The 22,526-nt window shown below is 36.9% G+C and overlaps 1 protein-coding gene and 1 non-coding gene across 2 annotated transcripts; both read right to left on the bottom strand.

The window, feature by feature from the left end:
- Positions 1-1,023: 1,023 nt before the first annotated feature.
- LOC107775781 (uncharacterized) lies at positions 1,024-4,759 on the bottom strand. Its single transcript, XM_016595564.2, has 6 exons — positions 4,365-4,759; positions 2,928-3,008; positions 2,719-2,844; positions 2,553-2,613; positions 2,297-2,377; positions 1,024-1,236 (listed from the first exon to the last, which is right to left on the bottom strand). The coding sequence occupies exons 1-5, from the start codon at positions 4,658-4,660 to the stop codon at positions 2,339-2,341; spliced, it is 603 nt and encodes a 200-aa protein (XP_016451050.1). The 5' UTR covers positions 4,661-4,759; the 3' UTR covers positions 1,024-1,236; positions 2,297-2,338.
- Positions 4,760-13,576: 8,817 nt separating this feature from the next.
- On the bottom strand, positions 13,577-13,678 carry LOC142173896 (small nucleolar RNA R71). Its single transcript, XR_012703253.1, has one exon. It is a non-coding gene; the product is annotated as a small nucleolar RNA R71 (small nucleolar RNA).
- Between the last annotated feature and the right edge of the window lie 8,848 nt (positions 13,679-22,526).

Genomic DNA, 22,526 nt, shown 5'->3' with positions numbered 1-22,526 from the left:
TTGTAGATATGAAGCTACCTGTTTTTTGCCTAATTCTGGCTTATTACCAATAGTTTGTTTAAGGCTCTAAACTTATCATAACTAGTCCTTTGCTAATTGCTGTCCCTATTGTCTAATTTCTTTACTCATTTTACAAACAAGTTCTCTTTAGAAATTCGTAAAATAGTTCTTTTTTTTCTCCCCTAATAACAACACCCTCCCCTAATAACAGTGAAGATTTTGTCATATAACAATTCCAATTTGCTTGGGATTGTGGCGTTGCAATTATAATATAAGCCTTTCGTGCATGTCAGACGACACATGAGACAGTAGAATTCCGGCATTGCCTCTAAAAATTAAATCTCTGGTAACTTTTGCTAATACCGTAGGATCTTTCCACATCAGAAGCCTTACCATAGCAAACAATCAATGCAAAACCACAACCATTTAGCATTCACCTAGACTAAAACTCCTTGATTTCTCTCCGTTTACCAGGAAAATTACTATTACTAAATTAATGGTACATGACGGGGTGGATTTCACTTGCCTGCCTTTTTACAGGTAGCAAGTATACAAAACCGAAAACCCCTGGTAGGTATAAACCATAGATCTCTTTGGTTAAACGAAAATAAGAAATCGGATATGAAATTGAAAACACCGAAGATAATTCTTTGGCGCCTCTACTTTGTTTTTCAAACTGCTAAAAGCTAAACAACCCCTACCAACAGAATATATATCAACTGTTCACAGTCCATAAACCTGAAATGAGCACCAGTCACTGGTCATTAATCAAGGCACTTTAGTCCAATTGGAGTCTCCATTTTCTCTTACAAGTCCTGAATTTACATTCAACAATTCCCTCTGTAGGCACTTTTATACACGTTTAACGAGCCTCAAATTTTTGGCCTGTAACATTCGCTGCTTTTTACTAGTAATTTGGGCCTGAACATTCATAAACAAGTATATAAAAGAAGAAAAGCCACCACAAGCGCAATGAAAGTTTGTAGAGTACAAAATCAGAATGTAAATTTACGGTCTTTACAATTCAAGAAACAAAAGTACTACTACTTGCAACTAAACTTCAATACCAAGCACAGAAAAGAACAAGCAGTTGCCTTCAAAGTCATTCTATACTAATTTGGACATCTATTGACTACAGCCTAAGGGATTCACCGAGTGATACTAGGTACTTGAACACGCCTCCTTGGTGTTAATCTGTCTCATATGACCCACAACAATAAAATCTGAAACAAGAACCTGAAAATAGTCTTTCACTAGTGAACCTTGCTAAAACAGAGCCATCAATAAAACACAGGTGCACCAGCTTAAGTAATATATAAATACGGCTTTGATGACTTCATCACCATATGGGCAGTAACTGACAGTAATTTGCTCAAATAAAAAACTCTGCAAACATGTAGCACAATCAAGTGGTTCTTTTTTCTTAAAACAAAATTTAAGGCCCTTAATATCATTCAGGAGATCCATGAGATGTAACAAAGATGCAGTACCAACCACATAATGCAATAAACAAGTACTCTTACCTTTCCTACTGCCAAGGCCAACAAGGAATATCACTAAGAATGTGGCTAAACTAGAATTAACATATGATGCCTCCAGGATGTCATGAAGGATGAATGCTTATCTTCTAAAATATCAAAATCTACTGCACTTCCCACTAATCCCACTAACAAGTCTTGAAGGAACATCTAGATCTAAACAAGAGTGTGCCCTACCTACCCTGACAAAAGAAACATCTAATATCAAATATCTTCAAACCTACATTGAGCACTTCGACAAGTGATAAACAAATTGCTTTTGCCACTTGATTCTTGATATGCAACACAAAACTTTTTTTTTTTTTTTGGTGATAGGTAAAACCACAAGAATGTGAGAGAATAATTGCAGATTAATAGAGGAAAGCCTGATGATGAAGTCATCAAATCAAAGGTAAGTAGGGCATATTTAAAGAGTAACTTCAACATTTCTAATATTGTCTTTTTTTTTCTTTTTTCTTTTTTTGGATAAGTTCACTTTAGATATTCTTTAAGGGTCACTTCTGACAGATCGACACCAAGGAGGTTTTGTCCATGTATCCTAGTGCTACTGGCTAAACTAGGAGACAAAAGGCCATGCTACCCTAATCTGAAGGATAGTGTTTTAGATGCTACTGGGAGGTTTGCAAAATGTTAGAATTCTAACCTGCCAAACAGAAAAAGGAAGGGAAAATCTCCAAAAAGGGGTAAAACAAAACCTTAGGGAATTCAAAGTCACTCTAAAGAAAACTCCTACACTGCGCAGCAACAATAAGCTATACATTATAAGCAAGCCTCACTGTTGAACGAAGTTTGAGAGTGGTTTATGTTCCTCCTCCGGCCTTCTCCACCACAACAGTATCCTGAGTAAAAGAATGTATGCAATAATTAGAAAGCCGTATAAGTAAAAGTTAGGTATCACATGAATATCACCCATATGATCACAGAGAAAACTCAAGCAAACACACACTAATTATCTTTTTTTTTTCCCAATTCTTTTCAAATCACAAACTTCACCAAGTGTATAGAAAATGAAACCTGCTCAATTTTTCCTTTGCCATTCTCTTGTGATTGGGAACCAGACTGGGATTGTGAAAACCTGCAAAATAATATCAACTATCAACCAAAGCCGTAAGCCAAAGTAACATTGATATAGTTGACTGCAAGCTAAATAAAGAAAGAAGTGCAAAAGTTTTGTTATAACCTGAGGGCCCTAGCTTTCCTCTTGTCTTCCTCTACAGGATCAGCCTTCGCGGTAGATGTAAACCTTGCCAACCTAGCTTTCTTCTTAGCTTCCTCGTCAGCACTATCTGATTGGTTAAGCCCAAACCTGACAGAACCAAAATCTATCAACAAACTCATAAAAATGCTAACTGTCCAAGCTGGCAGTGGCCCAATAGATAGTACAGATACCTCTCAGCTCTAGCCTTCCTCTTCTGCTCCTCCGATTTCTTTAAAGCATCTGATCCCTGAGCTGCAGATGCAGTGCCAAACCTGGCACAGAGTCCAACAGAAAGATGTAAAGAACAACTTAAGTATGTCATTATTATGTTCAAAACTAATTAAGTTTTCTTCATATAAGTCTTGTGACTATGGCTATTGGTAATCCCATTTCCGTACCAATGCAAGATTTGCCTGTTGGACTATGTAAGGCTTGAAAATCAATCATATGGCAGCTGGAAAGAAAGATGAGCAATTTGAGGAACCCGTTGCTGGAAGTTTTTACTTTCCAGTAATATTTTCTACTTATGAAGGAGACAGAAAGCCAAAATAAGCTATTTAGCATTTCAACTTTCATGGCCTACTCTGCTTGGGTTTCATGGCTGCTTTACCAGTTTACCCCACTCTAATTGGGTTTTGTGCACCAATTTCAGGTCACAAAGCTAGGCTTCTAAGAGATAACTACATCGCTAGACAAGAAAAGCAAAGGGAAATTTTACCACCTTTCCAGCACGAGACCCGCACTGTTTGGAGAATGGCCCCTTATGGCATGGTTAAATAGTTATTCTCGCAATTCAAATAAGATAGAGTCCGCCAATTCCCTATTATGACCCCGTGACACTAGGAGATAGCTTTATATGATAGGTTCTATGGTTGTAAAAGGATAGCAAAAAACTTTCCCAACACCATCATCAATGAACCTAAACAAGGAGTTCAGCTACTATGCCTTCACATATTGTGGAAGGCTGGAAGCAAATACAACAAGAACAAAACCCTAAAGTTTACTAAGCAGTACTAAGACTCAATGTCTAGGAACTTGAACAAGGAGTTCAGCTAGCTACTACGCCTTGCAAATCGTGAAAATAAACACAAGAAGAACAAAACATAAAGCTTGCCAACCAATCAATTATGCCCCAATCCAGAACTAGCATGAATCAGCTATATGAATCATCTATATATATATTCTCTCTGTTCGGGCCCATCTCATCCAATACTAGTAACTATTTCATCGCTTAAGACAAATAAAAAGTCTAAAGCTTACCAACCAACGGACTAATCAATCTCAGACTAGTTGAGGTCAGCTATATGCAAAAGCAGATTCAGGATTTGACCATTATGGGTTTGGGTTGGAATTCTACATCATCCCATTTGATTTACTGGGTTCAAAATCTATTAATTACACTTATTTGGTGGATTTTTTAATATATATACAGGGTTCAAGCCAAACCTACTGGATTGGATGAACTCATAAGTTCAACACTACGTTCACCCCTGGCTATATGAGTCTATTCTGCTCTAGTACAGAACATCTAATTCCAATAATGGTAAATAACTTTTTTTTTTATAATTTATCTTTTAAGCAAAATGCTAAACTCAAAAACATGCAACAAAATTTAGTGAAAAAAGTACCTTTCGGCTCGAGTGTTTCGCTTGTCTTGTTCGGAAAGCTGAACCGGCATTCCGAACCGCTCCGCTCGCTTCATCTTCTTCTCTATATCAGTAGCCTGACCGCCGCCGCCATCCCCCGCCGCTGCCGCCTCTTTCTCGGGCTGGTTTTTGGCGCCGTCAGATGGTGGTGGTGGTTTCAAGGAGTCGGTTGCGGAATCGTGCGGCAGAGGTTCGGAAAGAGGGGTGGGATTAGGGTCGGAGGAGTGAACTAGGGTTTTGATAGGGTTTTCGGGAATCTGTGCCGCGGTGGCAGTCATGGTTGAGGATTGAAAAAGGAGATAGGAATCGAACTGCTGAAGATTGAAGCTAAGGTCTCTCTGCTTCAATACGGCAACAGATGATAAAGTGAAGTTTGGACCTTCTTGGGGGAAAAAATAAGAGAAAATAAAGTGAAGTTTGGACCTGGTAATTTTTTTTTTGTGGTAATTTTTATTGTTACGTTATAAACTTATTTACCCTTTCTAAAGAGGTTATCCTTTAATTATATTTTTATATATTTATTTATTATTTATTACAATAATATCTCTGAAATACATAAAAATGGCGAGATTCGAGTTAGTTTTAAATATTTTCATATGTATATATATTTATTATTTATTACAATAATATCTCGATTTTGAAGAAATTTGGCAAAGATTTGAATTTGTGTTTAGTTTTAATTTCAGATTGAAACTTGAAGAAAAAGACACAAATAAGTTGTATGTAAATTTTAAGCACGGTGTACAAACGGCATATAAAAGACATACAACAAACATAAATTGTATGCAAGTTGTAAGTAAGTCGTACGTGTTCTGCCGAACTTTGTACAACAAAAACTTACAAACAAGTTATAAGTAAATTGTATCTTTTGACGGGATCCTGTATAATAAAAAAATTGTATATAAATTATATATAAATTATAGTTTTTGGTGGGATTTGTATATATATATATATAAAACTTTAGTTACTTTTTGTAAATAGTAAAATCTAACTAAAACGGATAAATATTTTCCTAATTTTATATATAGATAAAAAATCTCTTGATATTTTTCCTTCTTTCTTCCGAAATGCCCACAAAACCCCTCCTTTTTTTTGTATTTTCTTTTTATAATTAAATTGGAGGACAAGGGAAGGCGAAGGGGTGGTAAGGGGAATTGAACCAATCTTGTGAGATTCCTAGTGATATCATTGCACAAGTCTAAATTATTGGTAAACTCCAAAGCCCGAGCGCATTTATGGATTGGTATAATTTAAACGGAAAAGGTCCAAATATGCCCTTGTACTATATGAAATTGAGTACATTTGCTCTTCGTTAATACTTTAGCTCAAATATGCCTTTACCGTCACATAGTTAGTCTATATATGCCCTTAGAGTTACACAGTTGGCACATATATGCCCTTTTCGAAACGGAATCCACCCAAACTAATTAGTTCTTTCGTTAATTGTATTAAAGTGTATTACAAACACTATTTCCTTTTTATTAGTACTTTTTTTTTCTTTACCTTTCTCTTTTCTTTCTTCTTTTTTCTTTTCTTCTCTTTTTTTTCTTTTTCTTTCTCCCTTATCTGATTTCCTCTATTACTGATGTCTTCTCCATTTTCATCACCAATTTCACTTGACAAAACTTATGAATTCCAATTACTAAGAAAATTCTCCCATAAGAATATTTTTATAGATCATATGTTTGTCAATTTTTTAATTTTTACTGAACATATATTTAGTTCTAAAATATTTAACAAAGTAAGATTGAAATAATATTTATGTAACAAAAACCCCGAAAATCCAACAAAATCGAACAATCCAAACCGATATAATTGGTTTGGTTTGATTTTGATAAAAATCGAACCAACCCGTTCCATGTACACCCCTAATTTACATAGTTAATAAAAAAATAGAAAATGTCCAGCTGAGAAAAGACTAACAACTCAAATTTATAACACTACAACTTGAACTCTAGGCTTTTAATCATTAAATTATCTTTCTAAAAATAATTTAAATATTTGGGTCTTTTGAGTATTGTTAAAGGTTGAGATATTTTTATTATTTTAAAGTTTAAACCATAATTTTTGGAATAATTTAATTTCGTTTATTTAGAGGACCAATGAAATTAGAACTTGATTACCTTATGAGAGAGTTTTCTTAGTAATTGGAATTCATGAGTTTTGTCAAGTGAAATTGGTGACGAAAATGGAGAAAACATCAGTAATGGAGGAAATGGATAAGGGAGAAAGAAAAAGGAAAAAAAAGAGAAGAAAAGAAAAAAGAAGAAAGAAAAGAGAAAGGTAAAGGAAAAAAAAGTACTAATAAAAAGGAAATAGTATTTGTAATACACTTTAATACAATTAACGAAAGAGCTAATTAGTTTGGGTGAATTCCGTTTCGAAAAGGGCATATATGGGCCAACTGTGTAACTCTAAGAGCATATATGGACCAACTATGTGACGGTAAGGGTATATTTGAGCTAAAGTATTAACGAAGGGCAAATGTGCTCAATTTCGTATAATACAAGGGTGTATTTGGACCTTTGCCCTAATTTAAATTACTACTTCTAAGTAATTACTACGGCAAATAGCTAAATATACCCCTCTACTTTCGAAAATGGTCTAAGAATACCCCTCGTGATACTATTGGGTTATCTATACCCCTGCAGTCATACTTTGGGTTCAAATATACCCCTCATTTAAACGGAGGGACACGTGTCATCGTCCTGTTGGTCAATTCTAAATATTTCCTAATTAATTAAAAAGTCCCATTACCCATGCACGAAAAATACTTCTTTTTTTTGTAAAAACTGGAAAAAACTGAAATTAAATCTTACTAAAAACTTACAAAAACGAAAATATTTTTTTTTCCTTCCGTTTTTACAAAAAACCTGTCTTAGAAAAAACTGAAAAATATTTTCTAAAATAATATTTTTGTAAAAACTGAAAATAAAAAGAAGTTAAAAATCAATTTTCTAAAGCAACTAAAAACTGGAAAAAACTGAAATATTTTTAACTAAAAACTGAAAAAAAAAGAAGAAAATATTTGTTTTTTTCAGTATTTACAAAAACATTAGAAAATTGCTTTTTAGTTTTTATTTTCAGGTTTTACAAAAATATTATTTTAGAAAATATTTTTCAGCTTTTTTTAAAGCAGATTTTTTGTAAAAACTGGAAAAAAAAATATTTTCATTTTTTTTCAGTTTTTAGTAAAAAGTATTTCAGTTTTTTCTAGTTTTTACAAAAAAATTACTTTAGAAAATTGATTTTCAGCTTTTATTTTTAAGTTTTTACAAAAATATTGCTTTAGAAAATAGTTTTCAGTTTTTTTTAAAGCATTGTTTTGTAAAAACTAAAAAAAAAATATTTTCGTTTTTTTTTTAGTTTTTAGTAAAAATAATTTCAGTTTTTTCAAGTTTTTACAAAAAAAAATTATTTTTCGTGTATGGGTAATGGGTCTTTTTAATTAATTAGGAGATATTTAGAATTGATCAACAGGACGATGACACGTGTCCCTCCGTTTGAATGAGGGGTATATTTGAACCCAAAGTATGACTGCAGGGGTATAGATAACCCAATAGTATCACGAGGGTATTCTTAGACCATTTTCGAAAATAGAGGGGTATATTTGGCTATTTGCCGTAGTAATTACTTAGAAGTAGTAATTTAAATTAGGGCAAAGGTCCAATACGCCATTGTATTATACGAAATTTATTTAGAGGTAGGGGCGGAGCTAGCCCATTTAGTATGGGTTCAGTCGAACCCAGTCCGTTTGGTCCAATCTATATATTTATTTTAAAATTTTCATAGAATATGTACAATTAGTGTGTGTGTATATACAATTTAGGATGTTATATATATGTATATTGTAAAAATCAATAATCTATAAGTGTTTGACCATTTTGACCACTAATACCGACCGAAATCGGTCGGTAATTTCATAATTATTTTTAAAATATTTTTTTTATCGAAAACAATAATTGACACTGGGCGAGGAAAAAATTAAGATTTCTAACCGATATCGGTTGGTATTCTATAAAGTTTTTAATTAAATTTTTTTTGGTAGATAATATGCAAGTCTGATCAGGCTTTTTGGTATGTGTGTGTACATACACACACAAAATTAATTAAATATTAAATAATACCTATAATTTGGATCACTTGGCTAAAACCGACTGACTTCGGTCGGTTTTTTAAATAAATAACTTTTTAAAAAATTAAAATTATATTACCGACCGATTTCGGTCGGAAATATCATGGTTAAATGGTCAAAGGTCACTTAAACGTACCAACCGAGTTTTCCGACCGATGTCGGTCAGAAATTTTCAAATTATATCTGCCAGGGACGGGCTTCTTCCCCATTTTTCTCTTTTCTCTATCTCTCTTCCATCTCTCTTCTTCTCCTCATTTAGTCGCGTTTCCACCCAAAAAACCACCCCAAACCAACTCATATCTCCCTTCTCACCCAAAATTAAAGCCCCTAGAAGTCTCCCTCCCCTCCCCTCCCCCGCCACTGTTCGTCGTCGGCGCTGCCACTACTGCTTCCTCCGCCACCGCCAACCACTGCTTTTAGCACCCAAAATCAAACCCCCTCTCTTCTCTTACAAGGTTAGTTACCTATATTTTTTAACTTATGTAATTTTATTTATTTCAATTGTATAAATTAAGTTTTAGTTAATGTTTAATTAGATTTAAGGTTTACTCCTATTGATTATATTTATGCTAGCATTATCTGTGTTAGAAGATTATAATTATTCTAGGGTTAACTAATTTTAATTCTTTCAATTATATTGATTATGATTATGATAATGCTAGGGTTTGGGATGTAGTGCCTTAGATTTAGGGTTTATTAGTTATGATTAATACTAATTGAGTTGGGTCACATAGTATTTTTAATCCATTCTAATTGAATGTATTAGTCTAATTATGATTACTGCTAGGGATAGCTAATTTTAATTTATTTAATTAAATTACCCTTTAACGGTCTAATTGAATTTAAAAACAAACTTATTTAGTGATAATATTGTATTCAAATTAATAAGCACTCAAATTATTTAAATTTACTATATTGTTACTAAAGTTTATTATGTAACTTAAACTATAAATTAATTTGAATATTTAATTAATATAACATGCAATTTATTTGTTCTTTGTGTAGATAAAATATCGTAGTTGGATGTAAAATAGGAATTATCCTAATCGTCGGTTTTTAGGAGGACCGGCATAATAGTGCAATTCTTACAAATTTTGAGTTTAAATGCCGTAAGAGACTAGCCTATTGCTTCTGTTCTGCTAGGAAGAAAAACAAGAAGCATTCATGGGTTCTACCGCATTTATGGGAGGATCTACTGAGGCAGTGTGCCACTGAGGATTTCGAGAAGAAGAGTGAGCAGGGAAAGAAGGCCCGAGCATCTGAGAAAGGTGGCTTCATGCATTGTGTGGGTGCAAGAAGCATGGGGATTGCGAAGAGACTACTCGTAATTCCTTAAAGCATTTAAATCTATTTTTATCGAAATATATTTATTTAAACTTATTTAACAGGTTTTATTATATTTGTAGGAAAAAAATATAGGAGGAAGCTGACTCACGGTGAGTTCTTTATGGAGACTCACATCTGGAAGAAGATGGCACCGACAGATCCAAATAGATGGGTAGAGGGCCGGGCGAAGACTACATATGTAAGTTTCATAACTACTATAACTTAAAATTAATGTTTATAATATTATAGAGTTAATAATTTTTTATCTTCTAAATAAAGGGTCGCTATAAGACTATTGTGGAGGAGTACAGTCAGAGATTGCCACCGAATGAGCAAGGCGGACCACCTTCCATTTTAGACGAAGAAGCGCAGAAGATTTGGTTGGATGTTGTCGGTGGTCCTAAAAAGGGGATAGCATACGACCTTCCAGAGGGATCATTTTGACGCTATAGGGCTGGATTGCAAGGTATAAGGACTTCCGCCCTGGGCGAGGCACTTGATAGGTCGGCTCTCTCGACTTTGGAGAAGAAGATCGCAAAGCTGTCAGCAGAGCTTGAAGAGGTAAAGTCTAGAGAAGAAAAGAGAGCTCAACAATTTAATAGCCTTCAAGGTCAGCTAGAAAAAAGAGACAAACAATTTAATACCCTTCAAGATCAGCTGGCCAATCTTCTTGCTAGTTGGCCTTTCCCTATTTTTCGGTCTCATGAGTCTTCCCAAGATGCTAATCCTTCTCATCATGATCCTTCTCATTGTGCCGACGATGAAGCTTTTAGTAGTGAAGATGATGCAGTACAAGACACTCCATGAATGATGTTTGTATTATATTTAAAGTTTTAACTTGTGAAAAGTTTAGTTGAATGATATTAATATAGTTTTAACTTGTGAAGATGATATTATTGTAAATATAGTTTATAATTTAGTTGAATGATGTTAATATAGTTTTAACTTCTAATATGTTTGTATAGTTTAGTTGAATGATATTATAATTGTTATTGTTTTAGAAATTGTTATTGATTGAATGTCAGCAATGTAATGCTGTCATTATAGGTTATTTGCAGGTGGTAGAACTGTAAAACAATAATATTTTACTAAATTTTTACCCAGAAAACTGACCGCATACCGACCGAAGTCGGTCAAAATTGTTAAACTTAAAGTTCAAAATATTAAATTTAACATTACCGACCGATTTCGATCAGTATCAGCAATAAATAACTTGCAAGATTTAAAATTACCGACTGAAATCGGTGGAAATTTGGGTTATATTTTAATAATACCGATAGATTTCAGTCGGAAATATATAATTTTTAATAAAGTAAAAAATTACAATATCGACCGATATCGGTCGCTACTGTAAAAAATAATTAAAAATTATTTTCCAGAATACCGACCGAATTCGGTCGGTATTTTTAGTTTTTCAATAATTAGTGTCAGATTATTTGGTCAACGTTTGGTTGAATTTTTCGTCCACCTTCGTTCGGAAATTGCGACCATCTTCGGTCATCACATGTTAGCGACCGCTCTATATTCTCAAGGTAGGGGTATAGTCTGCGTACACACTAGCCTTCTCTGATTTCACTTGTGAAAGTATACTGGGTTGTTTGTTGTTGTTGATGTCGAGAAGTTTAGGCGATTACTGATGTTTGGCTATAATTATATATTTTTAGTGCATTACTTACCTTACATTTTGGGGCTTTAATACTAAACTATACTATATTTATGCTTAATTGAGTTTATTTTATGTGTAGGTACGTTGAAGACAAAATTGGGAGAAAAGTAGAGATTTTTTGTATATTTTATACACTACAAGAATGGAGTTATGATCATTTAATTATTGGATATGCAATGAGTAAGTGTGACATCACAAAAGAAGACAAAAGTCAATTGAAAAAGAAGACAAAAACGTGAAATTGGGAAGTAGGCAAAGCAACTCAAAAGTGAAGCAGAAAGAAGTCAGGCAAAGCGAGCCATGTTGCTCGCATTAGAGCAGGCAAGGCGAGGTATTTATCTCATGTTTGAGCGTGCTCTGCGAGGCCTACAGCGAGAGGAGGCGCGCAACAGAGCTCGGGAGGCCACAATTACAGTGAGATGAAGCTCGCGACAGAGGTCGCGGCGCGAGGCCTGTAGCGAGCGTGTTCCTAGTTTTTAAAGCCTACTTTTGTCTCCTATTTGGTTTTGGACTTGGTTATTTTGTTTAGGTCTTTTCTATACACATATAAATAGTTATTAAACACCATTTTAGAGGGGGTTTTGCGACGGGAGGCAAGAACATCAGCTGGACAACTTTTGGAGGAGAAAATCATAGAGTTTTTCATCCCTTTATCTTTTCCTTGTAATTTATTTATGCAAAATACTTGAAAAATTATTACTACGAACATGAGTGGCTAAAACCCATAATTCTGGGGTTGTGATTTAGCCATGAATATTGTTGTTTTACGTTGACTTAATCTTGATTACAATTTACTAATATATGGTTGTTTCTTCAATTCTGTGATTAATTGCTTAATTGTATGGCCAGCAGTTAGGTTCTATTTACTATCTATGCTATGCTTGGGAAAGCCATGTTTAGATTAGAGAAGAATTGAAGAGAGTATGATCTTAACTCTTAGGAGGGGGAGGGGCGGATTTGTGGTTAGGATAGGAATATACCTAGTCACCGTGCTTAATTAAATATCGTAATCTTAATGCATTCTTGATAGATTGATTTCATAGGAATATAGGAGTTAATCTATTTTGAATAGGCGAGTAGTACTTCGGGAGAAGGCTATGAGAGCAGTTGTTCGATTAATTAGCAACCATGAGTGAATTGTATGAAATGGAGAGTTAACTAGAATACAATAGGATTGGTGAATCGATCACAACCCTGGAATATTTGTCTCTACTGAATACACCACAATTATTTTGCTACTTGATAATTTAGTTACTCCTTCGAATTATAGTTTAGTATAATCACATTCTTAAACTTGATTTTGGCTTGACTAAATAATAATTTTGGTGATTTTAGTGGGTAGTTGATACAAGTCTCTGTGGGTTCGACACTCAACTTATCATTTTATTACTTGTACGACCACATATATTTGCGTGTGCATTTGGGAGCAACAAGTTTTTGGCGACGTTGCGAGGGACTTGAATATCGACTACTTTCTAGTTTTTGCTTTAATTGCTTATTTCGTCAAGTCTAACATTACTTGATTGTTGCTCTGATCTCAGGAACTTCGATTAAATGCGCAGGATCAGAAGTCAGGACAGACTTAAAGGCTTTGACCTCGAACCTGAGAGAACATTTCATATGAGGTTGAGGGAAGCAAGGGATACAAATAATCTTCAGGCACTCATTCAATTTCCTGTGAACATGGCAGAGGAGCAACACATGGTTGTTCAGGAAGTGGCGATGCCCAACATTGCTAATGTCACCTCCAGCATTGTGAAGCCTAGAATCACTGGGGACTTTGAGCTGAAACAGAGCATGATCCAGCTACTTCATGCGAATGGACAGTTTATGGGTCTTCCACACGAGGATCCACAATAACATATTCAGAACTTCTTGGAGATTAGTGATACTTACTTCACTAACGGGGTCACTCCAGACTATGTGAGACTCACACTTTTCCCATTCTCTCTGTTGGGCGAAGCAAAGCGATGGCTGAAGGTAGAACTAGCTAATTCTATTACATCATGGAATGATCTGGCAAGGAAATTTCTAGCAAGGTTCTTCCGTTCAGGCAAAACTGCAAAGAACAGAAGTGATATAGTCGCCTTCAAACAGAAAGCGGGGGAGTCTCTATACTCAGCATGGGAGAGGTTCAAGGGGCTGCTCAGAGATTGTCCTCATCATAATCAGACAAACGAAGTGTTAGCTCACACTTTCATAGAAGGGCTATATCCTGAGACAAAAATTGTGGTAGATACTACAGCTGGAGGTCAAGTGTTGGAGAAAAGCTTTGACGAGATATATGCATTATTGAACAAATTCTCCAAAAGCAATCCGGATTGGCAAGGAGAAATGGGCAGACACACGGTGCAAAAATCTGCATGGGTTCTCGAGTTAGATGTTGTCTCGGCATTATCAGCGCAGATTTCTACACTGACCAACCAAGTCAATCAGTTGACCTTAACAAGGTTAAGTAGCAAGCTCAACCAGTGTAACATGTTCAAGTGTTTTGTGAAGTATGTGGAGAGGGTCACACGAGCGACTTATGCCCAGTTAATCCAGAGTCTGTCTGCTTTGTGGGTAATGCAAATAAGGGCCAGACAAACCAATATGGGAACACTTACAATCCCAACTGGAGGAACCACCCAAACTTCTCTTGGGGTGGAAATCAAGGTGCTAAAAATCAATACCGACCACAAGCACCTCAACAACAATATAGACCACCTCAGGTTGAACAACAGGCAAACTCAACAAATCACATTGAGGAAATGATGAAGAAACTGATGGCTGACCAGCAAGCCCACAGCGCAGAGATGATAAAGAAAGTGATGGTTGACCAGAAGGACCAAGCCACAACAGTGAGAAATTTGGAGCGCCAAATGGGACAACTTGCCAGTGCCCAAAATACTCGACCAGTTGGAGCTCTTCCAAGTGACACCGAGGCTAATCCTAAGGCATCTATTAATGCTGTCTCATTGAGGAATGGAAGACAATTATAAGAAATCCAGTCAAAAAAGAGAAAACAAGTGAGCTTTAATGAGAAGCCGGCCACTATAGAGTTAGAATCAGAAAAATCAAAGGAGACTGAGAAGCCAGCTGAAGAGGCGGTGGCTAAGCAACCCCCACCATTAGTTGCGAGGCCACCACCTCCGTTCCCTCAAAGATTGCAAAAAGTGAAGGATAATACCGCGTATAAAAGATTTCTTAATATTTTGAAGCAGGTGCAAATAGATATTCCACTGGTAGACATCTTGCAAGAAGTGCCCAAATATGCAAAATACATCAAGGACATATTGGCAAATAAAAGGAGGCTGACTGAATTCGAGACTGTGGCACTCACTGAGGAATGTAGCTCTAGAATCCAAAGCAAGCTACCTCAGAAATTAAAGGATCCAGGTAGTTTCACTATCCAAATCTCGATTGGTAAGCATGCAGTCGGGTGAGCTTTGTGTGATCTCGGAGCGAGCATCAATCTGATGCCGCTATCTGTGTTCAGACAGTTGGGTTTGGGTGAGCCGCGCCCAACAACGGTAATCTTACAGTTGGATGATCACTCCCTTGCTCATCCGGAAGGAGTGATTGAAGATGTGTTAGTTCAAGTGGGTTCTTTCATATTCCCTGTTGATTTCATTATCTTGGACTACGAGCCTGATCAGGAAGTCCCATTTATTTTGGGGCATCCATTCTTAGCCACAGGCCGAGCTATTATTGATGTATACGAAGGAAAGATGACGATGAGAGCATGTGATCAAGTGGAGGTATTTAATATGTACAAAGCACTCAGATTGCCAGCCCACTATGAAGAGCTATCCATGATTTTTGTAGTGGAAAGCAATGCTATGTCATTGGTGCCTTATATGAGACCCATAGATCCTCTTGAACGAGCTTTGATTGGGAATGAAGAAGACATTGAAGATAAGATGATGGGCGAAATTGAACAAGTACTTAATACATCATGCAATTATGTCCATGGGTTTGGGAAGTTTGAGGAGTTGGGCAGGCTTGTTACTCTGACCCTTCCTAAGACATTTATTGAGGAAGCTCCAAAGCTAGAATTAAAGCCCCTTCTAGCACATCTGTGCTATGCTTATTTGGGGAACTCTGAAACATTGCAAATAATTATCTCGTCCAGCCTGACTAATGTACAAGAAGAAAAATTGCTCAGAGTACTTCGCGAGCATAAAAAGGCTATAGGGTGGATAATTGCTGACATCAGAGGAATCAGTCCATCGTTTTGCATGCATAAAGTCTTTCTGGAAGATGGACACCGCCCCAGTGTTGAGCAGCAGAGGAGATTGAATCCTATCATGAAAGAAGTCATGAAAAAGGAAGTAATTAAGTGGCTTGATGCAGCTATCATCTTTCCCATCTCTGACAGCAACTGGGTAAACCCAGTACAATGTGTGCCTAAAAAGGGAGGGATGACTGTGGTTGAGAATGAAAAAAATAAGCTAATTCCTACTCGCACTGTGACGGGGTGGAGAGTTTGCATTGATTACAAAAAGCTCAACAAAGCAACCCACAAGGATCACTTCCCACTTCCATTCATTGACCAAATGTTGGACAGATTGGCGGGGCATGATTATTATTGCTTCCTTGATGGTTATTCGAGGTACAACCAGATCATCATATGCCCAGAGGATCAGGAGAAGACCACTTTTACTTGTCCTTATAGAACTTTTGCCTTCAAGCGAATGTCGTTTGGTCTTAGTAATGCACCAGCTACTTTCCAGAGATGCATGATGGCTATTTTCACCGATATGGTGGAAAATTTGTGGAAGTTTTTATGGATGATTTTTCAGTCTTTGGGTCTTTTTATGATGATTGTTTGAAGAATTTGAGCAAGGTATTGCCCGTTGTGAAGAAACAAATCTGGTATTGAATTGGGAAAAGTGCCATTTTATGGTGCAGGAAGGCATTGTGTTGGGTCACAGAGTGTCTATGAGCGGTATTGAAGTTGATAAGGTGAAGGTGGAGGCGATTGAAAAATTACCTCCACCCATTTCTGTGAAGGGTGTTCGGAGTTTCTTGGGACACGCGGGATTCTATCGACGCATTATTAAAAAATTTTCTAAAATTGCTACTCCCTTGTGCAGGTTGCTTGAAAAAGATGTGACTTTCAATTTTGATGATGCCTGACTGAAAGCATTCGAAGAGCTCAAAAAGAAGCTGGTGGTTGCCCCCGTTATTGCCGCACCAGATTGGTCCTTACAATTTGAGATTATGTGTGATGCAAGTGACCATGCTATTGGGGTAATGCTAGGCCAGAGGAAGGACAATATTTTATTCCATCTACTATGCGAGTAAGACTCTTGATGATGCGCAGCTGAATTACACCACCACTGAAAAGGAGTTGTTAGTTGTGGTGTGGGCCTTTGAGAAATTTTGGGCATACTTGGTGGGAACAAAAGTCATAGTCCATACCGATCATGCAGCAATCAGGTATCTATTTACAAAGAAGGAATCTAAGGTTAGATTGATGCGCTAGGTTTTGTTGTTGCAGGAATTTGATGTGGAAATATGAGATCGAAAGGGCACAGAGAACCAAGTAGTTGACCATCTATCAAGGCTGGAAAATCACAACCACGTGGAGGAGGGTGACCAAATTAAAGAAGTATTTCCTGATGAACAACTTTTTGCTATCACCCAAGACCCTCCCCCATGGTACGCGGACTATGTGAATTATCTAGTGAGCGGGGTACTTCCTTCTAAAATTGAATCTGAAGCTAAAAAGAGGTTTCTACATGATGTAAACTTCTATTATTGGGATGCGCCATATTTATACAAGCAGTGTGCTGACCAAATGATGAGGAGATGCATACCTGAAAAGGAGGTCGAACTAGTGTTGTATGATTGTCATGTATCATCCTATGGGGGCCATCATGGAGGTGATACAACAACTGCAAAGGTATTACAATCCGGTTTATTTTGGCCAACATTATTCAAGGACGCCCATGCATTTATTAAGAAGTGTGACCAGTGTAAGAAAATAGGAACAATCACAAAGAGGCATGAGATGCCTTTGAATAATATCCTGGAGGTCGTGATTTTTGATGTGTGGGGGGTAGATTTTATGGGACCATTTCCATTGTCCAGAGGATACAAATAAATTTTGCTAGTAGTTGACTACGTGTCAAAATGGGTAGAGGCGATCGCATTACTAACGAATGATGTCATGGTGGTAGCCGCGTTTGTAAAAAAGAATATATTTTCGAGATTCGGGACTCCACGTGCTTTGATTAGTGATGAAGGGACACACTTTTGCAGTCGATTATTGAATAATCTTCTAGCTAAATATGGAGTCCGCCATAGAGTTGCGGCGGCATATCATCCTCAAACAAGTGGACAAGTTGAGGTGTCTAATAGAGAAATAAAGCAAATCTTAGAGAAGACGATGAGTATGAATAGAAAAGATTGGGATGCAAAGTTAGATGATGCCTTATGGGCGTATAAAACTGCATACAAAACGCCAATTAGGGCACCGCCGTATAGGTTAGTTTATGGGAAGGCATGTCACTTGCCTGTTGAACTTGAACACAAAGCATATTCAGCCATTAAGAAGTTAAATATGGACCTTGAAGCCGCAGGCGAGAAAAGTCTCTTGCAGTTGAATGAGTTAGATGAGTTCAGGCTGCACTCTTATGAAAATGCTAGGCATTACAAAGAAAAGACAAAAAGATGGCATGGCAAGCATATTAAACCGCGTCACTTCGAGCCAGGCCAACATGTATTATTGTTCAATTCTAGACTAAAGCTATTTCCTGGGAAGTTAAAATCGAGATGGTCAGGACCGTTTGAGGTAGTGAGAGTCACTCCTTATGGTGCAATTGAGCTACGAGCTTTGAATGGTGAAAGAAATTTTTTGGTGAATGGACACAGAGTAAAGCATTATTGGGGAGGAATAATTGATCGTGAGAAGACCAAGGTTGTACTCGCTGATGAGTAAGCGAGATTCTGCGTCGTGCCGCGACGTTAAATCAGGCGCTTATTGGGAGGCAACACATCTTTACTGCTTTCGTTTATTTTTATTTTTTTCTTATTATTGTTGTAGTATTTGTTTTTGTTTTGTAGGATTATAAGCATAGGAGGCAATGCCATTGGAAGAGTGCAAAAACGAGTTAGATGGTGAGAACTAAGTGTGGGGTGCCACACAAAGAACCATGCCTGGGGAAAGTCTGAGTACCCGTGAGCTGCTATTGCTTCGGCCTTTGGCCTTTCAGGGAGTTTCTTGTCCACCCTCGTTATTGTTTTGCTTATTTACGCATTGGGGACATTGCACTCTTTTAAGTGTGGAGTGAGAGAATTTCTCTAGATGATTAGTAGTAGTGTGTTAAAAAATAAAAATAAAATAAATAAAATAAAACAAACAAAAAAAAAGATAAAAAAATTGGACTTATCCCGACGATGGATCTCATTCGACAAGTTTCTTGAGGGATTTAATTTGAAAGAAAAAAGACAAAAATATTTTCTTTTGTTAGGTAGTGTAATAATTTCCCCTTGGTTTTTCTTTGTGTCGCGGTTCTTTTCCAAGAATTATTTTTGAACCGGGTGTAGTTAGTTTTATTTTTTAGGAGTAGGAGCCATTGTGCTATGAATTGAATTGAAGCAATATCTCTTGACTTTGTTATGCCTTGAGAATAGTGAGTACTTTAGTTGTGACGCTTAGGCTCAGTTTTTGACTCCTGTATAATTACCTTAAATTTGCTTAACTGCTTTGACTAGAGTGTCTTGATGAGTCCAATCCTGAGTAAGTTATGTGCCATGTGTGTGTTATTCTGTGCATTGCATTTGATGTCTAGAACTTGCCCCGTGTGTTTGCAAAATAGTAGTGTTGTTCAGTCTTGGAAATGATATAAGCGTTTCTTTGTTGAGTCAGATATATATAGTTTACCCGCCTAATTATTATGTAACGCAGTTAACCCCTTTGAGCCTGTAATCCTATTTCTTTGACAACCACATTACAAGCCTTACCTATTTGTTTGAATTAACTATCTATTTGAATCTTTTCACCTCTCATGAGCACTTGAATTGTTATGAACTTTGTAAAAGTTAAAGTGTGGGGTGGGAAGTTTGGCTTTTGAGTGGAACTAATGAAATAAAGAGAAAGGTGCACTGTTTTAAAAAAAATAATAAAATCCACTTGAATTAAAAAAGAAAGAAAAGAAAATTATAGTTGTACTGCTGTGAAAAATATTCCTTAACAGTGGTGACTCTTGATGTAATTGTGCTTAAAGAAGTATGGACTTAATATACATTGATGTGAAGGTGGAGTTATGGTTTGACATAAGTGTGGGGTTTTAATATTAAAGTGTATGTATTAAAGTGCTTAGAGAGGTGTAGTCACTATTATATTCAAATGTATCCTACCCGACCCACAGCCTACATTACAACCAATTAAAGTCCTACTTGATCCTAGACTGAATGAGCTTGATTAGTAGAGTAGTACACTACGGGCAAGCCTATGGCGTATATTTTGTGGCATATGAATGTTATTTCTGAGAGTGAGTGGATTTTTTCCATCTTGAGTTCCTAATTGTTCTTAAATTTTATTGTGTGTGGAACTACCCTCTTTTGTTGTGTGAGGGCACTTGATTCATGAAAGAAAGGTAATGTCATTGACCTCTATTTTAGAGTAAGTGAGTGAGTTGTGAATAATGCATGGTACTCACGGGTCAAATCTTGAGGTGAAGATGTTACACCCTTGTGCTTAGTCTATTTTAAAGATTCTTGGTGTGATGAGTTAGGAGAATTGTTTAAAAAGGTCGTGTCTATATAAAGTGTAGTTTGATTGCTCGAGTACGAGCAACGTTTAAGTGTGGGGTAGTGATGTTTGGCTATAATTATATATTTTTAGTGCATTGCTTACCTTACATTTTGGGGATTTAATACTAAACTATACTATATTTGTGCTTAATTGAGTTTATTTTATGTGTAGGTACGTTGAAGACGAAATTGGAAGAAAAGTAGAGATTTTTTTGTGTATTTTATACAATACAAGAATGGAGCTATGATCATTTAATTATTGTATATACAATGAGTAAAGTGTGACATTACAAAAGAAGACAAAAACATGAAATTGGGAAGTAGGCAAAGCAACTCAAAAGCGAAGCAGAAAGAAGTCAGGCGAAGCGAGCCATTTTGCTCGCATTAGATCAGGCGAGGCGAGGCGAGGTATTTATCTCGTGTTTGAGCGTGCGCCGTGAGGCCTACAGTGAGAGGAGGCTCGCTACAGAGCTCGCAAGTCCAGGGTTACAGCGAGATGAAGCTCGCGACAGAGGTCACGGCGCGAGGCTTGTAGCGAGCGTGTTCCGGGTTTTTAAAGCCTATTTTGTCTCTTATTTTATTTTGGACTTGGGTATTTTGTTTAGGTATTTTTCTGTAACGACCGGGCCGTTCGTTTTGAGTATTACAACCTTGCTTCCCCCTTTACTGCTCAAATTATACTTTACTGTTATTGTGTGAATTACCGGGGTAAATGGTTCGGGTCCGGTAAGGTTTTGGAATGAATTGGAACACTTAGCTCCAAGGTTTAAAGCTTAAGTTAAAATAGTGACTGGATGTCGACTTATATGTAAATGAACCCGGAATGAAGTTTTGATAATTTCAATAGCTCCGTACGGTGATTTTGGTTTTAGGAGCATGTTCAGAAAATTATTTGGAAGTACGTAGTGGAATTTGGCTTGAAATGCCGAAAGTTAAATTTTTGGAAAGTTTGACCTGGGGGTTGACTTTTTGATGCTGGGGTCGGAATTCGATTCTGAAAATTTGAATAGGTCCGTAATGTGAAATGTGACTTGTATGCAAAATTTGAAGTCAATCAGACGTGATTTGATAGGTTTCAGCGTCGTTTGTAGAATTTGGAAATTTATTAGGCTTGAATCTGTGTGTAGTTCGTATTTTTGAGGTTGTTAGGTATGATTTGAGGCCTCGAATAGGTCCGTGTTATGTTATGGGACTTGTTGGTATGTTGGGACGGGTCCCGAGGGCCTCGGGTGAGTTTCGGACGGTTAACGGATCAAATTTTGGACTTAAGAAAATGCTGGAACTGCTGCCTACTGGTGTGATCGCACCTGCAAAGATTTTGATCGTAGGTGCGAAGCTGCATGTGCGTGAAATAAGCCACAGAAGCGGCCAAGAGTGGGACTGGGCAGTGCTCGCAGGTGCGAGGAATTTACCACATCTGCTAGGCCGCTGGTGCGAAGGTGTTGGCGCAGATGCGGACTGGGGTTGGCCTGGGGCAAACGCAGGTGCGAAAGATTTGCGCATCTGCGAGCCCGCAGATGCGAGGTATTGAAAGGTTGGCATTGTCCGCAGGCGCGCAATTTGTTCCCCAAATGCGGATGCATAGGTGCGAGCCCAAGCACCGCAGGTGCGGAAATGCCTGGGCAGTGGTTAAAACGAGGGTTCCGAGATTTTTTCTCATTTTGGACATTTTGGAGCTCGGTATGGGCGATTTTGGAGAGAAAATTTTCCACACAACTTGGGGTAAGTGTTCTTAACTCCCTTGCGATTATATTACATGAATTAATCTTCATTTTTTGTATGAGATTATTGAATCTTCAAGAGAAATAGAAGAAAATTTCTATAATGTCACAAAACGAATTTTTCAAGTTTGAATACCGATTTGGAGTCGGATTTGAGTGAAATTAGTATGGTTGAACTTGTAATTGGATGGGTTATTGTATTTTGTAAGTTTCATCGGATTTCGAGACGTGGGCCCCACATGTGATATTTGGGGTGTAATTTCGGATTTTTGTGGAAAATATTAGCATTTTGATATGGAATTAATTCCTATAAATTGTGTGGACTGAATCAAATTAATTGTTACTAGATTCGAGCCGTTCGGGAGTTGATACGCGTATAATGGAATTTCTGGAGCATTGTTTAGCTTGCTCGACATTGGATTCGGCTTGTTCGAGGTAAGTAACTCTTCTAATCTTGGAGTTGAGGGTATGAACCCTGAATATATGTATTTTGTGAATTGTTGGGAGGTGATGCACATGCTAGGTGATGGGCGTGTGGGCGTGCACTATAG

The sequence above is a fragment of the Nicotiana tabacum genome, chromosome 2, assembly GCF_000715075.1.
Source record: "Nicotiana tabacum cultivar K326 chromosome 2, ASM71507v2, whole genome shotgun sequence".
In the NCBI taxonomy this organism is placed as follows: domain Eukaryota; kingdom Viridiplantae; phylum Streptophyta; class Magnoliopsida; order Solanales; family Solanaceae; genus Nicotiana; species Nicotiana tabacum.
The sequence above is the reverse complement of the archived record's forward strand: the minus strand, read 5'-3'. Positions and strand labels throughout refer to the sequence as shown.

What these genes read in the sequence shown, in the direction of transcription:
- LOC107775781 (XM_016595564.2), bottom strand. Translation starts at nt 4,660, where the DNA reads ATGACTGCCACCGCGGCACAGATTCCCGAAAACCCTATCAAAACCCTA. An exon ending in CGAAACACTCGAGCCGAAAG is followed by an intron (nt 3,009 to 4,364) that starts GTACTTTTTTCA and finishes ACTCTGTGCCAG; the next exon opens with GTTTGGCACTGCATCTGCAG. An exon ending in AGGAAGGCTAGAGCTGAGAG is followed by an intron (nt 2,845 to 2,927) that starts GTATCTGTACTA and finishes TGGTTCTGTCAG; the next exon opens with GTTTGGGCTTAACCAATCAG.